The 16,938-nt window shown below is 37.1% G+C and overlaps 1 protein-coding gene across 1 annotated transcript; it reads right to left on the bottom strand.

Moving 5' to 3' along the window:
* Window positions 1–1,868: 1,868 nt before the first annotated feature.
* si:ch211-195b21.5 (uncharacterized protein DDB_G0287625) lies at window positions 1,869–16,301 on the bottom strand. Its single transcript, XM_005466284.4, has 8 exons — window positions 15,972–16,301; window positions 10,348–10,496; window positions 9,642–10,230; window positions 8,130–8,694; window positions 3,941–3,999; window positions 3,750–3,846; window positions 3,542–3,657; window positions 1,869–3,042 (listed from the first exon to the last, which is right to left on the bottom strand). The coding sequence occupies exons 1-8, from the start codon at window positions 16,173–16,175 to the stop codon at window positions 2,497–2,499; spliced, it is 2,325 nt and encodes a 774-aa protein (XP_005466341.1). The 5' UTR covers window positions 16,176–16,301; the 3' UTR covers window positions 1,869–2,496.
* Between the last annotated feature and the right edge of the window lie 637 nt (window positions 16,302–16,938).

The raw sequence follows: 16,938 nt of genomic DNA, 5'->3' as shown, positions 1-16,938 counted from the left end.
AGGAATATGGGGCACCGTTTGTAAACTGAAAATGCTGAAATTAACACCAACATATTTCCACATGTAGGTTCAAACCTTATAAAACATCGAGTCACTTATACAATATTTACCAAAATATTTGTAACTTTTTATAATTAAAACTAAATTTTAAATCTAAACAAATGTTAAATCCAAATATTATTTTTAAATCTAAATGTTATGGCAAACTAAATATTTAGCAAATACGCAAATTATTCTCCTGGTCAATCAAAATACCAAAATAAAAGCAGCGGTCAGGTTGTGTGACTGCTCTCCCCTGACAGTCACTTCTTGCTTACCAGCATCTCCAGCGATTTAGCTGAAAACATCGGAAGAGCCATTTTGTCAACCATCTAAATGTTCAGCAGTAATGCTCCTTCACAATCGCCAAAACACTTAGTGAGTTTATTGTATAGCATGTTGGACGGGTTGATGGCAGTGTTAGCTAAATAGCATACCTAAATTACTGAGCTAGTCCTCACTTATTTTTTTATTGGGCAGTCAGCAGACAGACATCAAACATCATACAATTTTATTTATTTATTTGGTAGGTAACAGTCCTTGATGTAAATATTTCTTTAGGAATCCAGTCAGTGATGGCAAACAAAGCTTTCTGAAGCATTGAAGCTTGTGTTAAAAAACGGGTGGCTGTAGCTCAGAAGTAGAGCAGGTCATCTGCTGATCGGAAGGTATTTCAAATATCCTTGGACAAGATATCAACCCCAGGTAGCTCTATGAATGTGTGTGAATGGTAGTGAGCTGATAGAAGATGGTGCTTGTGTGAATGGGTGTGAATGGGGTGAATGTGACATGTTGTATAGAGAGCTTTCAGTACTCTGGGAGGGTAGAAAGCACTATATAAGAATCACTCCATTTAATATTACTCAAAGCTTTTCAACACGGTCATATCTGGTGGCCAAAAATATGAACAGCTTGAATCCACAATTCACAGTTTACTGCCTACTCTACAGAGTGGAGTTCACATTTCTGTCTGATATTGGACAACCCTTGTGTGTATGTATTTTTTGAGGTGAAAAAAATTATGTCTTTTTGTTTAATAAATAAATTAGATCAATAAACGTTTCCTATTTAAACATGTACCATGGTGTGGTCTTTCTTTTTCTTGTGACTTCTTGATGTTGGTAAATACAATAGAAAAAAGATACATATGATATACCTATAATAATTCACAATATGGAGTGTGTTTCTCCATTTTTGGATGGCATATTCATCTCTGATAGATGAGCTTCGACTGCATTACATTCGACACAGGCAAAAGCCTTAGTATGTAAAAAAAAAGTCAAACCAGTCAGACCTTTTTTTTTCCACAGACGTCAAGAAAAAATAACTTAGCTTACGAACTTAGTAAAGTAACTTTGAGTTACTTGTAGTTTCACTATTTCCAATTTGTAACTACTCTTTAGATGCAGGTTCTTTGCCATTTACCTGAATAAATTTGAACATTTCAGATATTAAAAACAAATTCTGGTGAATTTAAAATTAAATCAAACACGTATATGACCACTTCAAATGTATTGATACAATTCAAATTCCCTTTATTTATCTCCAAGGGGCAATTAAAAAGGCACAGAGACCACCACATAAGACACAGAACATAAAAGCATCAATATAAAATGACCAATCATAGTTCCGATCCAATGAGCAGTTAAATTACCAAGGAACTGAATGTGTGGGGAAGGAAGCAAGAAAAGGATGCAATACTGGGGTGGGAAAGGCTTACAGTTCTGATGCTGAAGTGCTGTAGGGACATTAGTGACCCTTTTTTGCCACTCAAACACAGTATAAAGTTGACTTTAAAATCAAAAAAGAAAACCCAAAAAACTAAGGAATAGTACACATTTGTTTATTTTACTTTATTTGAGATCATAATGAATACAAGATGTCAGATACATGTATAACTTTTCTAAAACTACAATGCTGTTGGTCCAATGAAATGAAAAAAGTACTTACTGCTTATTTTCTCGAACATTTAATTAAAAGATAGAACCAAGATGTGATGCCATACCTGAAACGTGGCAGACATTAATACAGTACTGCTGAAAACTGTGCAGAATGTGTAAAGGGAACAGACGTTTTGGAAAAGGTTTTTGTTTGCCTGTTTACTGAGGAACACATGAGAACATTTCATTCCACATGAGAATTCATTTGACCGAGCACACACGCTGTCTGAAGTGGGAAAAAATACCTAAATTAACTGAGAAAAGTCAATCTTAGTTCTAAGTGAGGTAAAGACCACTGTCCTAGATACACAAAGATAAAAGTAATACTAAACTACTTTTAGAGAACGACCACCAACAAACGTGCTTCCTAACATATCAGTCTATTCCTTCATAATGACAGTAACAAAAAACAATTGGGTGGAGGAAAAGAAAGTGAGAAAACTATGTTAGAAAATCAGTCCAGAAATAAGCTGCTACACCATGATCCCAGAGTTATATGACAAGGACAATATAACACCTAAGACTTATCTTCCTTCTGTTTCTTATTCTTTTTCTCCTTCTTCTTCTTTTTCTTTTTATTCTTTTTTGTTTTAGGTGATTTTCCGTCATCATCAGTGCTATCACTGTATTTATCATTTTCAATGCTGCCTTTTTTCTCCTTGGATGATTCTAGGTCTTTCGCTTTAACTTTACCATGGCTTCCAGTGGACTTCTCCTTGTCCACCTCCTCCTTGACCCTGATGTTAGAAGTTGAAGGTGTCAGTCCATCGGAGACTGTTATAAACATTTGCTCCTTTTTCATTTCCTCTTTCAAGAAGATGTTTTCATCTCTATCCTTGTGACTTTTGTGGTCATCATCATGGTATTGGCTTCTGAAATCTTTCTCATCCTTCCAATTCCGTAGATGGTCTGTCCTATTCCGGTGGTTTCCTGAATCCCCGTGGTAACCATAACCCCTGTGATCTCTCCTGTCTGGGGGGGCAGGGTGTCGATTACTGGAGGCACTGTAATGATGAGGGTGTCCTTTGCTGTCTTTAGAGTGCCTGTCCGTCTGTTCTTTTGGCTACAAACACACGGGGGGGAAGAAAAGTTGAATTGAACATGAACAGTTTTGGGATAACTGTAAAGTTTCTTTCATTGTGAAAACAACATTTTAGATTCAAGCTTGTATAATTGGGTTAATATACATTCATCATGGTATATTTTAGGCTTTTAATGATTTCTTAGAACTGCTCCTTTTCCAGGGTGGAAGGATTCTACAGCCTACAACTTTAATGAATTTAAACAACAAGAACTGGGTCCACAACTGGACAGCAGAAGTGGCATTAAAACCGTTAAATATGTAGTCAAGAAGTTGAAGGGTTATGATCCTATTTGATTCAAATATAACTAAAAATCATTGAACATTTTTTTCCTGTATATACAAGGAGCACCTTGACTATGTGAAAAAGATGTCAGCCAAGTTAAAATCTGTTACATACTTATCCTTTTATGTTTTTCAAAAAAAAATGTAGAGTATCATGTGCCTCATCCACAATGAGTTATGTACAATGGGTACTCACAATAGAATTACTATGATGGCGGATAGCTGCATGGTTTTCAGCAGACTTCAAATCTCCAATGAACTCCTCACATTTCTGGCAGTAAAAGCCAGTAACTGAAGTTATAAAACCCTGTCCTGCAAATGGAGAAGAAAAGTATTTAAGTGTAAGGAATATTTTAGACTGTGGGAGACAACAAAATGGAAATAAACAAAGAACACTACATTACCATCTTGTTTTAACAGTTCATCCAGTTCTTTGGCCAAAGACTCCATTTTATTTACTTTCTGTTGTTTCTCTCTCTTCCTTTCCTCACTGTCACCCTCCTGTGAAACACATTTGAATTTCAAAATAAGCGGGTGCTTTAGCATTTTTTTCCTGTATCTCACTTCATTACATGAATGACGCTTGAAAATTCACCTTATGTTTATCAGATGCTTGAGATGTGCAGTCTCTTTTTGTTCGTTTGTCCTTTGTAGCTTAAGGAACAAAGAATAACGGTAATTAATGTATAACTATGTTTTCACTAATAAAAGTATTAAAGAATAAAAACAGAGGTGTAAGACATCAGACCAGGTGACATCAGCTGGGTAAATAGCTCTCATACAAATCTCTTGGTTTCACACAAGCAGACTTTTGTGCTTGTTGCCATCCCTTAGACAACAGTAATGCTGGGCGTTCTATATGTTTCTTCATGGTTGACCTAATGAAATTTAAAATGTTTTATGACCTTTTTCATTAAAAAAAAAAGAAAAAAAAATCACAACCACACCAGCCACACAATGACAGAATTATAAAAACTATTAGTATAACTAATCTAATGCAAAAGATGTGATAATTAGCAAGTCACTATAGTTTAGTTATCCAGAAACTGGATTAAAAGAGTGTGACGTATATATTTAAGCATATGCTTAAATACATACATATTTAAAAAAAACAACAAATAAACAATTGTTTACTTAAACCATTACTTTTTGGTTTTTCCCAATTCCCTTTTGGGATTTAAAAAAAAGAAGAAGAAGGAAGCCAAATTTCAGAGAGCCAGAAAATGCAGTTTCATGGATGCCTCCAAAAGCAACTCAATCTCGACAGACTCCCATATCAAAATGCCCAACTTCACAGGATAAATAAAACTCCTTACAGACTTCTACAAGAAAAAGGTCTGATCTTCATAATTTTCTCCCATTTTCCCCTTTCATGACCTCTGCAAAAGTTACCCTTTATGAGTCTATTTTTATTTAAAAGGGGTAAATTTAGATATATATATTTCCCATATTCATTAAACAAAATGAAATAGCTTCTTTTGTTTTAATGGCTAACAGCACATGAAAATCAGAAATCCAGTACCTCAGACTTGTAGCATATTTCCTCATATCAATCAAAAAGGATTTACAATGCAGAAATGTCTAACATCTGAAAAGTATGCACATTTACAGTTGTAATCACAGTAGTCACTTGAGTCTTAACCCTAACCCTTTTCCAATGTGGACTGATTATACAACACCTTATATTACTTAAAACAAGAATTTGGTTCATAAGTTTAAATTGATGGATTGTCTCTAATCTACATAGGGCAAAAAGTATACGTATGCTTAAATCTATACATTCACTTCACTATGTTTTAATAAGTGGTGCTGAAGGTTCTACAGTATCTTAACTTGACAAGGCTTTTACCTATTGACTTTTCAAAACTACCAGTTGACTACAATTGGTAGTTTCTCTTTTCCAGCATAAAAAGTTGATTGCCAGCAGTCATGGCATTGACCAATGTCTAGAACACTGGAAAAGTCTAAGGAACTCTGTGAAGATCTAAGATGGATAATTGTAGATTTAAACATGCAGGGGATGTTTCATGGAGACATTTCTAAAAAACTACACATTCCAGAATCATCAATTCAAACAATTATAAATAAGTACAAGTTATTTGGATATGTCAGCACTTTGCCAAGAATAGAAAGAACACGCAAACTGTCCCACTCACATAAAACAGTTGCACTGGTGCATTGCACAAAGTGGCTGGAATAATGAAGGAGGACTACAACCTCCAAAATCTTTCCTCTTTTACATTTCCTCAGATCAGCAGCTAGAAGAAGACTAGTCAAATATCTAGCCAGGATTACGCCAGAAGCTTGTTAATGGGTACTAAAAGCATCTGGTCTAGGGCTGCCACAAACGATTATTTTGATAGTCGACTAGTCACCGATTATTTTTGCGATTAGTCGACTAATCAGATCATGCATCCATTGGACGTAAAACGTACAGCTTATTGCGCCAGCATGCATCTGCTCTTATATAACTATCATTAGCTTACAGCTTTAAGTGTTTAAGATATGTGCTAACTAAAAATAAAGACAAGATGATAGTTTATTAAATTTTAATGAAATTTGCAGATTTTTTTGTTGAAGTTTAATAAACTCCTTGCTATCTAAAATATAACAGGACACCGGAGTATATTCTGGAGCATCTCACACTTCTGATAACCAGTTGTCTGCTTCACGTTTATTCAGCTGTGTAAAAACTATAACTTTAATCTCAGCCAAACCGATTTACTCAGGAACAAATTAAATACTAAAAAAGCCAAACAATAACATTTTTAAGTTATCTAAGTGACTTATGTATGTTAAACCTGAGTAGCGAAAGACGGCGGTGGGTTTGAAAACGATTTGCCGGGAGTCCGGTGTTCTCACGGGCTGTAGTGAGCCTTGCCCCCGGCTAGCTATTGAGCAAGTAGTTAACAGACGTCTCCGAAAATGTCGGAGCGCTTTTGAAAATATGTGGTGTCTTGATAAACTGACCAGATATTTGAGGTTTACACAGTTACATTCTCGCCTGAAAATATGTTAAACGTTTATTTTGTGACCCAGAAAGAATAATAACAGTAATATTAAAACTAACTAGCTGCCGCCATTGTTGGAAACTGAGCTGGGCTGCGCTATGAATTCTGGGACAGAGCTACTTCTTCTTCTTCTTCGGGGTTTAATGGCAGCTGGCATCCTTGTACATGCAGTGCTGCCATCTTCTGTTTCAGTCCGTTATTACACTCTTAAATCCTACTACTTATTCCTGCGTCTTTTGTGATCTTACAAAGCTTCAAACGACGCGTCGACTATTAAATCAGTCGTCGATGATTTTGATAGTCGACGTAATCGTGACTAGTCGACTAATCGTGGCAGCCCTAATCTGGTCAAGGTGCAATTTGCTAAGGGACAGTTAACCAAATATTAGTGGGGACGTATATATTTGAGCCTGTATGTACAATGTTAACACAGTATGGTTTAAAGAAAATTCTAAATAAATTTAAACTTGTGCACCCAATTCTTGTTTTTTAAAGTAATTAAAAATGTATGCTGTACAATCATTCCACCCTGGAAAAAGAAGAATTCAAAGAAAACAGAAAAAAAGAAAACAAAGAAAACCAAGACTCTTTCACCAAAAGTTAAGCACGTGTTTACGAGCCTGAGCACCCTTTACCTCATCTGTATGTTCTCTATGGCAGCGGTCCCCAACCCCTGGGCCACGAGTCGTTTGGTACTGGGCCGCGAGAGTTGAGGTTTGGTTGTGAAATTTATGGTTTTCATGGTTTTTATCGTTAACTCTGTTTCCCTGGGTCTTTTCCCGTGTTGCAGTTGTGTGTCTTATTTTGAAAGAAATATTTACGCGAGAGCAAGTGGCAGAGAGGACGATGTTACTCTCAAATTTGTTGGAGCATTTCAGGAGGACGCTGCTAATAAAGTTACACAATTACACAGTGAATTAGCGTTTATTACTATATTTACAAAATACCACAGTTTTTGTCTTGGCCTTTTCATTTTATTTTGTTGTATTTATCCACGACACCTTAAAGGCTGGTCCGTGAAAATATTGTCTGATATTAAACCAGTCCGTGGCGCAAAAAAGGTTGGGCACCGCTGCTCTATGGGGTTAGCGTCAGATAAGTTAGCTGACCAATAACATGCTGTTAATAAAGTAACAGTATGTTATTACTGTTTACTTTATAAACAGATCAGAAAATCATTTTAGTAATTTTGGCACTGTAGCTAGATAGAGGTCCTGTTGGAAAAAGAAACCAGCATCTCCATAGCACTTGTGAGATAGTGCTGTACAATCTTCTGTACTGAAAATGGAGTTGATAAAACACAGTGGATCAATCACTACAAACATCGGAAGATGAAGCGGCACCCCAAATTATCAGTGACTGTGGATACTGGACTTCAAAAAAAAAAAAACGTGGATTCTGGGCATCTCCACTCTTCCTCCAATATAAAATCCAAATCCCTTCTGGTTCAAAAACAAAGACGAAGTTAGCTAACATGCCAAACTCCAGTCCTGAAAACAGTAGTCCATTAACTAGTGCATCTTTTTAAATTATCTAGGTTTATTTTAAATACACTGCGTATGGTTTGTATTCACAGACAAGTCAAATAACATACAATTCCAGGTTTAAACTTTAAAAGTCTGTTATGTGTAACTCATTACATAATCTGCCATAATGAAGTAAATCAAAAAACTGTTTAAAGGCATTGTTAATAACACAAAATACTGAAAAAAATAGAAACTCAGTAGCATGAGTAAACTATGCTGAATCATTCATTTAATAGAAATCTCTCACCTTTGATCAGAGATTGCAGAGACTCCAGAGCCTGACGTACATTTGGGTTATTGAGTGCTGGCAATGCTAAAGTTGCTGCTGCTTTGTCTGAATTGACAAGTGTAGAAGATGACTCCTGCTCATTCTGACCCTGCGTCTTCCCCTTGATCTCACTTGATGAACCCAGGCTTTTTAATATGATCTTGATTTTCTCATATTCCATGTTGTCCAGATTGGAGTGGACAAAAGTTGAAGAAGCCAACTGCAGGGACTGATTTGGATCAAGAAGATGTCCACAACGAGTGGAAAGGGAACTACTCTCTTTCTGTAGTTTGGCCTTTTCATTAATCTGGGAAGCTGGTTCATTCCCATACAAGAAAGACTCTTCATCTTCAAGTTCATTAGCTTTCTGGTATGCAGCATCTTCTTGACTTTGTCCTTGAAGCCATGAGAAATCACCACCAACTCTTTCATGTGGAAGCAGCATGCTTTCCTTTTCCAGCATTGATAAACTGTCTTGACTGTCATGTTCCATATGTGTAGGCTCATTAGATACACACTCAACTTTTTTCCCCTCATGTGGAGCCTGTGTAGAAGAAATCACAATTAGATGCACTGAATTTGTGGCTGCTCACAATTATACTGCTCAGTTTAAAGGTTCAGGGCTAAAGCAATCAATTGTTCACCCATGAGCCTTTGTAGATCAATGTAATTCTCATTTCAGCATAAATAAGTTCAGCATAAAAACCAACCAAAAACCTCAAGCTCCAGTGCACTGTTACATGCTTTAACTTAAGACTAACATTCTTTCCTGGCTCTTATGGCTTATATTGAAACCTCACCATTATAAACTACAGCTTTTAACAGTTACAACTGCCAATGTCTGAGACGTGTATGTGCTGTGTTAAGAAATTTCAATTTAAGCTGCTGTTATTTAAATATAATAGCAATTTATAATAGTAATGTCCCAATGTAACATGCAAGGTAGATACAGCACATAATTTGTACAGGTTTCACTGAAATGTCTTATTTTTCTAAAAACAGCTTCTGCAATTACAAGAATTTTACTTAACTTAACATATGCACTTCTACTTAAAGACATTTTACATAGAATTTGATTATTTCTTTATATTATAAAAATATATATAAATAATGCTGCTGAAACCTCTATCAATTACTGGTTACTTCCTTACACAATGTCATTTTTAGATCAAGTTACATAAAGCATGTCAGAGAATTTTGTTTTGCACTGCAAGATTGTCTTAATTTAAAAACAAACAAAAAAATACACAAATTAATGACTTACAAATGCTAAATCATGCTAGTACTTGGGAAGCGTTACTATAATGTTAGGGTTTGTTGTTATGAACTTTAGGTGTAATTTAAATATGTAAGGCTAATTGCTACTCTAGATAGTTGTTTAACTCAACTCTTAATGTTGGTTTTTTTTTTTATTACAATGCAGCTGGTTTCAATTTGGTCCAGCAAAACAATGATCTTAGCATAACTTGTGGAATAAGTAATAAGCTCTACCTTAATAGTGAGAATGATATCTTTGAGAGATGGCAGCTGATCTTCCAAATCTTGGCTGCTCATAACCAGCTTCAATCCTTCTAACAGACTATTTCCTGGCAGATTATTACTGCTGTTGACGGTGATGAGTCCAGGGCTCCTGTTTCTCTTTTTGCCTTTGCCTCGGCTCTTTTCACTACTGCTACTTCGTGACTTGGATCGCCTTGCTCGACTCTTGCTCCGTACATGACTCTTTTTCTCAATTCGACTGTTGCTCCGACTCCTACTGCGAGCCCTGCTTTTGCTTCTAGCTCGACTCTTCCCACAGGCATGAGTTTTGCTTCTTCCCCTGCTTCGGCTGCGTACTCTGCTTTTGCTTCGACCACGACTCCTGGCTCGAGACCTGCCTTGGCTTCTGCTACGGCTTCGACTACGGCTCTTGCTTCTAGCCACATGCTTCTGGAATTCACGGTCTGATTTGACTGCTTCTTTCAATATACTAGCTGACTTAAATGCCTCAGCCAGGTTGTATGCCATGTTGCCTTTGAGATAGTTTGGGAGGGGTTTGTTGGCTGCAATGCATCTCAGGAATTCCTCACCAGCACGGTCACTATAAACAAACAAGCATGTGTTTAAAACACTGGCACAAACAAAAGAATACTTTAATGCTAAAACTGACTTATACACACTATTTCAATGACAGAAACACACAAACACACACACAGACCTATTATCTAGAGAATGACGTTCCACTGGAGGGGGATTCCACTGTGGTACCGGATGTGTTGATGGTTCAGCAGGAGTAACGATCTGCTGGCTTCCTCCCAAAGCAATTGGTGTACTACGGTCTATGGAGGAGAAGCTGCTACAGTGGGGCTGAGAGCATTCAGAATTCATGTTATAGTGCTGTACAGGTTATAACTGCAGAAGATTATCTATGGCATTTTTTATTTTGTATGGAAAAACTTCTGAAGAGATTTTAAAAAGACATTTCTCAAATGATAGTATTTATCTACAAATGGTCATGCCCATGCAGCTTTGGTTTATCACAGTTTTGGTTTTCTATTTAAAAACAAAAGATTAACCGTTTAAGTGGTCTGGTCACAACAGGCAGTTATTAGCTGATTTTAGAATTTTTTACAAAATCTTACAGCAGCCTATGTTTGACCTGCCGCATCTTGCCACCTGTAGTAATTTTGACAGTTATTATTCTATGTAGAGCACAGAGCATAACTGTCACTATTACTACAGAGATGATCAATGCTTTTACTACTTGTGTCAAGTGTCAAGTAGGGCTGGGCTATATCATACCGTTCACGGTAATACCGGTGTAATGTTGGGCAACGATAGGAAAATGAAATATCGCGATAGAATATGGGTAAAACGCGCATGCGCAGTGCCTTTGTTTACATGCCCACATGGCGGCGACGCAGAGTGAGAAGAGCGAAAGGGGATTGTTGAATGAAACGGATGAACCAGAATTGATTTGTAAAAATGCTGCAACTTCAGTGGTGTGGAACTGGTTTGGCTTTCATCCGTCAGATACACAAAAAAGCACTATATTTGGTAGAGCATGCTAGCGGGCCGTCGTTATTACGGTGTTGTTTGGAAAATAGGGCACACTTAAAATCAATCCTTTGATTTTTCTGAAAATCAACAGTGCCCCTTATAATCCCGCTCGAAAATCTGTCAAATGTTTCAGTACGACTTTGCTAAGCTATGAAGCCTCACCGCTTGATGGATTGTCGGACCATTACGGCTATCGTAGGCAGGAGCCTGGCGGAGTGATATGTACTGTGCTTCAACATAATATTACCGTATTGTGTGTGTATAACCTCTTTTTAAGTTCAGTGGATATTATACATGGTTATGCTGAGGATATGTCGGCCAATTTCCACTGGAAATACCTTTTGGTTAAACTGTCAGCAAGGAATTTGCATTTGCACTGTTAAATTTTTATATAGCTTTAATGCACTTAAAAAAGCTGCTTGTTTAAGTGAAAATACATTGATGGTTTAGGAGTTAGGATTCTGCAATTAAGATAAGGCCCTAGCAAACCACCATGGAAATGTGAAACTTTTGGTCTGCTTTAAAATTACAGATTTCATGTTTCATTTTAAGATTAGGAAAATTTTTCAGGGAGGAAACTCTGTATCAGATCTTGTTAGGAGGGTTTTTTGTTTTTTTTTCAAATGCAAGTTCAGTAACACGCCTATTCATGAATTGCATAAATAAAATAATCCCACCAGACTAATAGAGTAAAGAGTGCTAAGCATCAACATCACCTTCCAGGTCATTCTGAACAGAGTGCATGCTGTAAAAAGTGACTGAACCACTGTGTGAATGACAACCTGCAGTCAGTGACTCTGAAGAGATGCGAATGGAGTAGCTGAGTCTCAATAAAAGCATAAAAAGCCAGCTCTACTCTAGTAACACTAGCTGATGTTTCTAAAGTAGAGTTTTCTCGACCACAGTAAAAACGAAATTGTTTAAAAAAAAAAAAAAAAAAAAAAAACAGCACAGGACACAGGTTTTCTTTACTTTTTGAAAGGTTTTTGTACACATAAATTTGTTATTTTGTCACAACATAACCAAGCAAATGAAGACACTGTGACAGATTAAAAAAACAGAGCTCCTTAATTATCTAATGTAACATGTGCCACATACAATAAATATATTAAAATGCTATAAAAATCAGCCATGGCCACAATCTTGTGTGCTCACAATGATAATCAGACTTGTGTTTAAATGCTTCCAAGGCTTCTTGAACTCTGGCTTGTACAGTTATGTGACTATAAAACATGCAACTTCCAAAATGTTTCTTTAGCAAGACTTTTGGCTTTTGTAAACTAAACAAACTAGATTTTAAAATACACATTAGTTTCCTCTGATAAATGTAGGCACACAAACATACAACTTCCACCAAGTCAAACTGAGTAGCAGCCACAGATAGTACTGTTTTTTTCCTGCTGTACAAAGGAAGACAAATCTCTACATGAAGGCTAAAAATGACATGTTAAATGCTTCTTAAGAAAAAAGTCGTGAATCAGTACAATAACATATTTACATGTATTTGCCCATTCCTAAAAGCAAATAAGGGACAATTCAAATCCCATCCATTCTTCAGTGCATCTGCAAGATTATCAAAATCCAATTCGATTTCATTTTAAAATGTTATCCTGCAAAATACGGGAAACAATGTCAAGTAAATAAACACTATCAGAGCATATATTATGTTCATAAAAATGTGTCACTGGTACCTTAAACACAAAACAGAGACATAAACTAATGGTACAATCCTAAGAAGGGGATAACTAATTTCTCCATTACAAGTTTTTCAGGTTACATAACAGTTTAAACTTATTACATAACATTTAAAACAGTACGGATGCAGTCCAGATTCACTCTCTCAGCTGAACTCCTCGCAGAGGGAGAATCACACTCCCTGTGAAGAATCTCACACAAACTACTGAAGATGAAGAGCTACGTGGGTTTTTACACTGGATGCTCTTACTAACACATCCACAAAGGGATCTGTAACCTCCCGAAATCAAACCGGGGATGAACACCCCCAGGACTGATTTATTTAAGGATTAATTTTACTAAATAACTCATCACTTAAAAACTAACTAACAATGCAAAAGAATCAGAATCAGAATACTTTATTAATCCCTAAGGAAATTATGTAACAAGGAAGTTGTTGGTTTGGCTGCATTGTGTTAAGATGGTTTCTGCTATCTAAAAGGGGATGAATGTGCCAGCATTAGAATGGTCTATCAATTTTATTCCTTAAAGTCAGATGATCTAAGTAGGAACACATGATGTTTGGCATAATTCCACATTTGATCTAATAATATCTAACAGCAGCAAGCTCATTCAACCGTAGCTTACACTGCTGACCTTATTGGTTGGGTCATGCTATCTAAATACTTCTTTTCCTGAGATCACCAACTCACATTTTTCTACGTCAACTCAGAGTTTGTTGTTATTTCAACAAAACAGACTAATCAAAGTGAAGTATGCTCCAAACACTGACTTAGAGCAACCACAGGACAAGAGACTCCCTGGAGATACACTTCATGATACTGCTCAGTTATTGTCATAAAGTAATTAGCAACTCAAACATACAGAGACACTATAAAACACTACAACTCACAAATGATCTAGACTGTTTTTCATCGGGGAAAAAAAAGTGCAAACTTACCCTTGTTGATGTGAAGCAGTTAGAGCAAATACTGATCCATACGGAGCTGACAAATTAACCACAAAGCCTGCCGCTTGTCACTACTCCACAGCAGACAGGATTTAAAAGAAAAAGTTGCGTATGAAATGACCCGAAGGTAGCCCTCTCTAGCTAAGTACCATGTTAATGTATACATACATATAAACATAAACAGTTGCTGATTAGATAGGAAGCTAGCAAGTATTAATTACTCTTACAGAGAAAATGGATCAGCAGAAGACAGCAGCACCATTTCTACCATATCTTAGAAAGAAACAAACAGGTGGACTAGCATTTCTGTACTTCATCCGGGGGGTAAAAACCTTTAACCAATGCAAGACATTATTAAAGAAGATTATGTGTTCCCCTAGTTCGTCTGCAAGTTTGAAAGTTCGAAAGCATTCCGAGCTATTACGGCTGTTTTAGGGTTGATAACAGTGTATTTCTTATAACTTTTCTCATATGTCTTTCTACCAGCCACCTCTATAAATTTAAAAGGGTCATTTTTAGATAGCAGGTAACAAATGGAATGTTAGTAGTTATTTGCAGCCAGCTTACGTTATTAAAAATGTATAAGGAATGTGACTATTTTTCAAAATTGAAACAAGACGTTAACGTTTACACATTTTTTTCTTATGAAGACGTTTTGATTTTCTTTACCATTTCAGAAACTATTTTTTTTTTTTATTTCATTCACTCTTTTGTCTAAAATGATGTTTAGTCTAGCAGAAATTTGTAGGCTATATATCTATCTGTCTACATCATGGTTGTCAAACATAAGGGCCAGGGGCCAAAATTGGCTTGACAAAGACTCCAATCCAGCCAACTGTGTGTCTTTGGACAGCGTAGATGCTAGACTTTTAACTGTATGTCCTTAACCTTTACAACTTGCTGGATAAAAGTAATTAAGTAACAGAGAAACAATTAAATGACAGAAATTTTCCTGTTTTTTTTTCACTATGTACCTTAAGGTGGTAGGAAAAAAAATAGCTTTGATTAACAGAAGTCTTCTGTTTTATAATTAAAAGACAGTCTGGCCAGTGAGCTACCAGAATGTTTTCTGCATGTTTACACACTTATTTCTTGCCCAAAGAGTTCCGCTGACGGATTTCTTTTATCATGTACAAAAACTGAGATATCAGAATCAGAATACTTTATTGATCCCTGGGGGAAATATATTATTATATATACAGTTGAAATTGCACTTACTTGTCTTTTATTAACATATCTTAGGAATTTAATGTGTTGTTACAGTTCTTTACATTGACAGAAAAGGGAGTGTCGCTGGCCTTGCCTTGCAGGACAGTTGTTGTGATTTGGTGCTTTATAACTAGAACTGAATTGCACAGAATTTGTCTGGTACACACATCAATGTGGGCTGTGTGCCCCACAGTGCAAAATGGTTTGATATTCCTGATCCACATGATCCAAACTATGAAGACGCTACATATTAACTTTTGGGCGATTTGTAAAAACTTTTCCAACTGACAATCGTCAGTCAGGTGATATATTCACGCAGGTGACTTTTTGATGGGCGGAGCATGGACTGAATTGCACATTTCGTATTTATACGTTTTGTTTGGAGGGAATATTTTACTTTCTGTTCTTGTTTGTTTCAATATAGCTACTTTTAGGATTATTCCTTTTATATATTTGAGATGCACCAAATAGCACAAAAGACTTAACATTACGTCGAAGACTTTTTTTTTTATGTTCACTGAACATGTATTTGTTATTTGGTCAAGAGTGTAAAACAGATAACGGCCTGTAAACACGGTTAGAGTGGAAAAAGAAGCCAGTTTCTCTTTGTTTCCCTCCCACCAATGTGTGTTTTTTTAATTTAAATAAAATGTTTTTGCAGTTTTCGTTGTGCAGTTGTGCAGCGTGCTCTTTGCAGATGTTTTTGTCAGTGACGTGACTCGCATTTACCCACAAAAAAACTGAGTTAGGATACAGAAACCAATCACTTCTTTCATAATGAGAGGTGCATGCTGTGCACTGAGGCGTGTCAAGAGCTGCATCTCACAGTGGTCTATGAATTCGTACGCTAGCGTTATGGTTGTCAACTCCCTTTTCCCAATCATGTTACTTCGTCACTAAGCTAGTACTACCTAGTCTTGGATACGTACACGAACGAAATGCCCACTCGACGGTCTGTTGTGGAGATAATCTCGTGCTGCGCCCGGATATAGTCCACAGGGCCTGGGGGGTAAGTGTCCAGGAGGAGGAACAGAGCAGGGCCCTGTGAGTCTAAAAGGAGGGCCGTGAGGCGGTGGAGGTCCGAACGGCAGCGGTGGAGGCGCCTGGCGAACAGGTTCACCCGGGCGATACATGTCTGTGTTCAAGAGGACATGTAACGCTGAATAAGAGAAGCTCTTTTCAACCCAGTGTGTGTAGGGTTTGCCGCTGCAATTCTCGCCGTCTGCAGCTTCCGCCGGAAAGACAACAAGTACACTTCCGGAGTAATTATTTCAAAATACAGGTCGTGTCCAAATTCATGGGCTGCATCCTCCTGAGGACCCGGCCATCGCGGTCTACGTGGGCCGGGTCCTCAGAAGGTCGGGTAGGCCGGAAGTAAACGGCTGTGAAATTGGACGGTCTAGCCTTCTGATTAACGTCACCGCTGTCTCGGTGGAGTTTAATAAACAGCCGTCTGCTCCTTGCTATCTAAAATATAACAGGACACTGGCGTAAATTCTCGACCATCTCACACTTCTGTTTAATCGGTTTTCTGTTTGACGTTTATTCAGCTGTGTGAAAACCACCCGGGGGATTAATAAAGTTTTATTTTATCTAATCTAATCTAATATCTTTAATCTCAGCCAAACCGATTTACTCATGAACAAATAAAACACTGAAAAAAGCCAAACAATATCATTTTTAGGTTGTCTAAGTGACTTATATATTACGTTTAACCTCAGTAGCGAAAGTCCGCGGTGATCTGAAAATGATGTGCCGGGACTTGTGCCGTTCTCGGCGGCTTCAGTGACCCTCGAGCTCTCGGTTAGCTATCGGTTAGCTATCAAGCTCGTGGGTAACAGACGTCTCCGAAAACGTCGAAGCACTTTTGCAAATATGCAATACCTTGATAAACCG

The sequence above is a fragment of the Oreochromis niloticus genome, unplaced genomic scaffold, assembly GCF_001858045.2.
Source record: "Oreochromis niloticus isolate F11D_XX unplaced genomic scaffold, O_niloticus_UMD_NMBU tig00008728_pilon, whole genome shotgun sequence".
Classification (NCBI taxonomy): domain Eukaryota; kingdom Metazoa; phylum Chordata; class Actinopteri; order Cichliformes; family Cichlidae; genus Oreochromis; species Oreochromis niloticus.
The sequence above is the reverse complement of the archived record's forward strand: the minus strand, read 5'-3'. Positions and strand labels throughout refer to the sequence as shown.

Excerpts from the sequence above, each read along its gene's own strand:
- si:ch211-195b21.5 (XM_005466284.4), bottom strand. The coding sequence starts at position 16,175 with ATGTATCGCCCGGGTGAACCTGTTCGCCAGGCGCCTCCACCGCTGCCG. Across the intron at positions 10,497-15,971 it reads CGAGTGGGCATTTCGTTCGT|CCCCACTGTAGCAGCTTCTC; the intron begins GTACGTATCCAA and ends GAATGCTCTCAG. Across the intron at positions 3,043-3,541 it reads GCCATCATAGTAATTCTATT|CCAAAAGAACAGACGGACAG; the intron begins GTGAGTACCCAT and ends GTGTGTTTGTAG.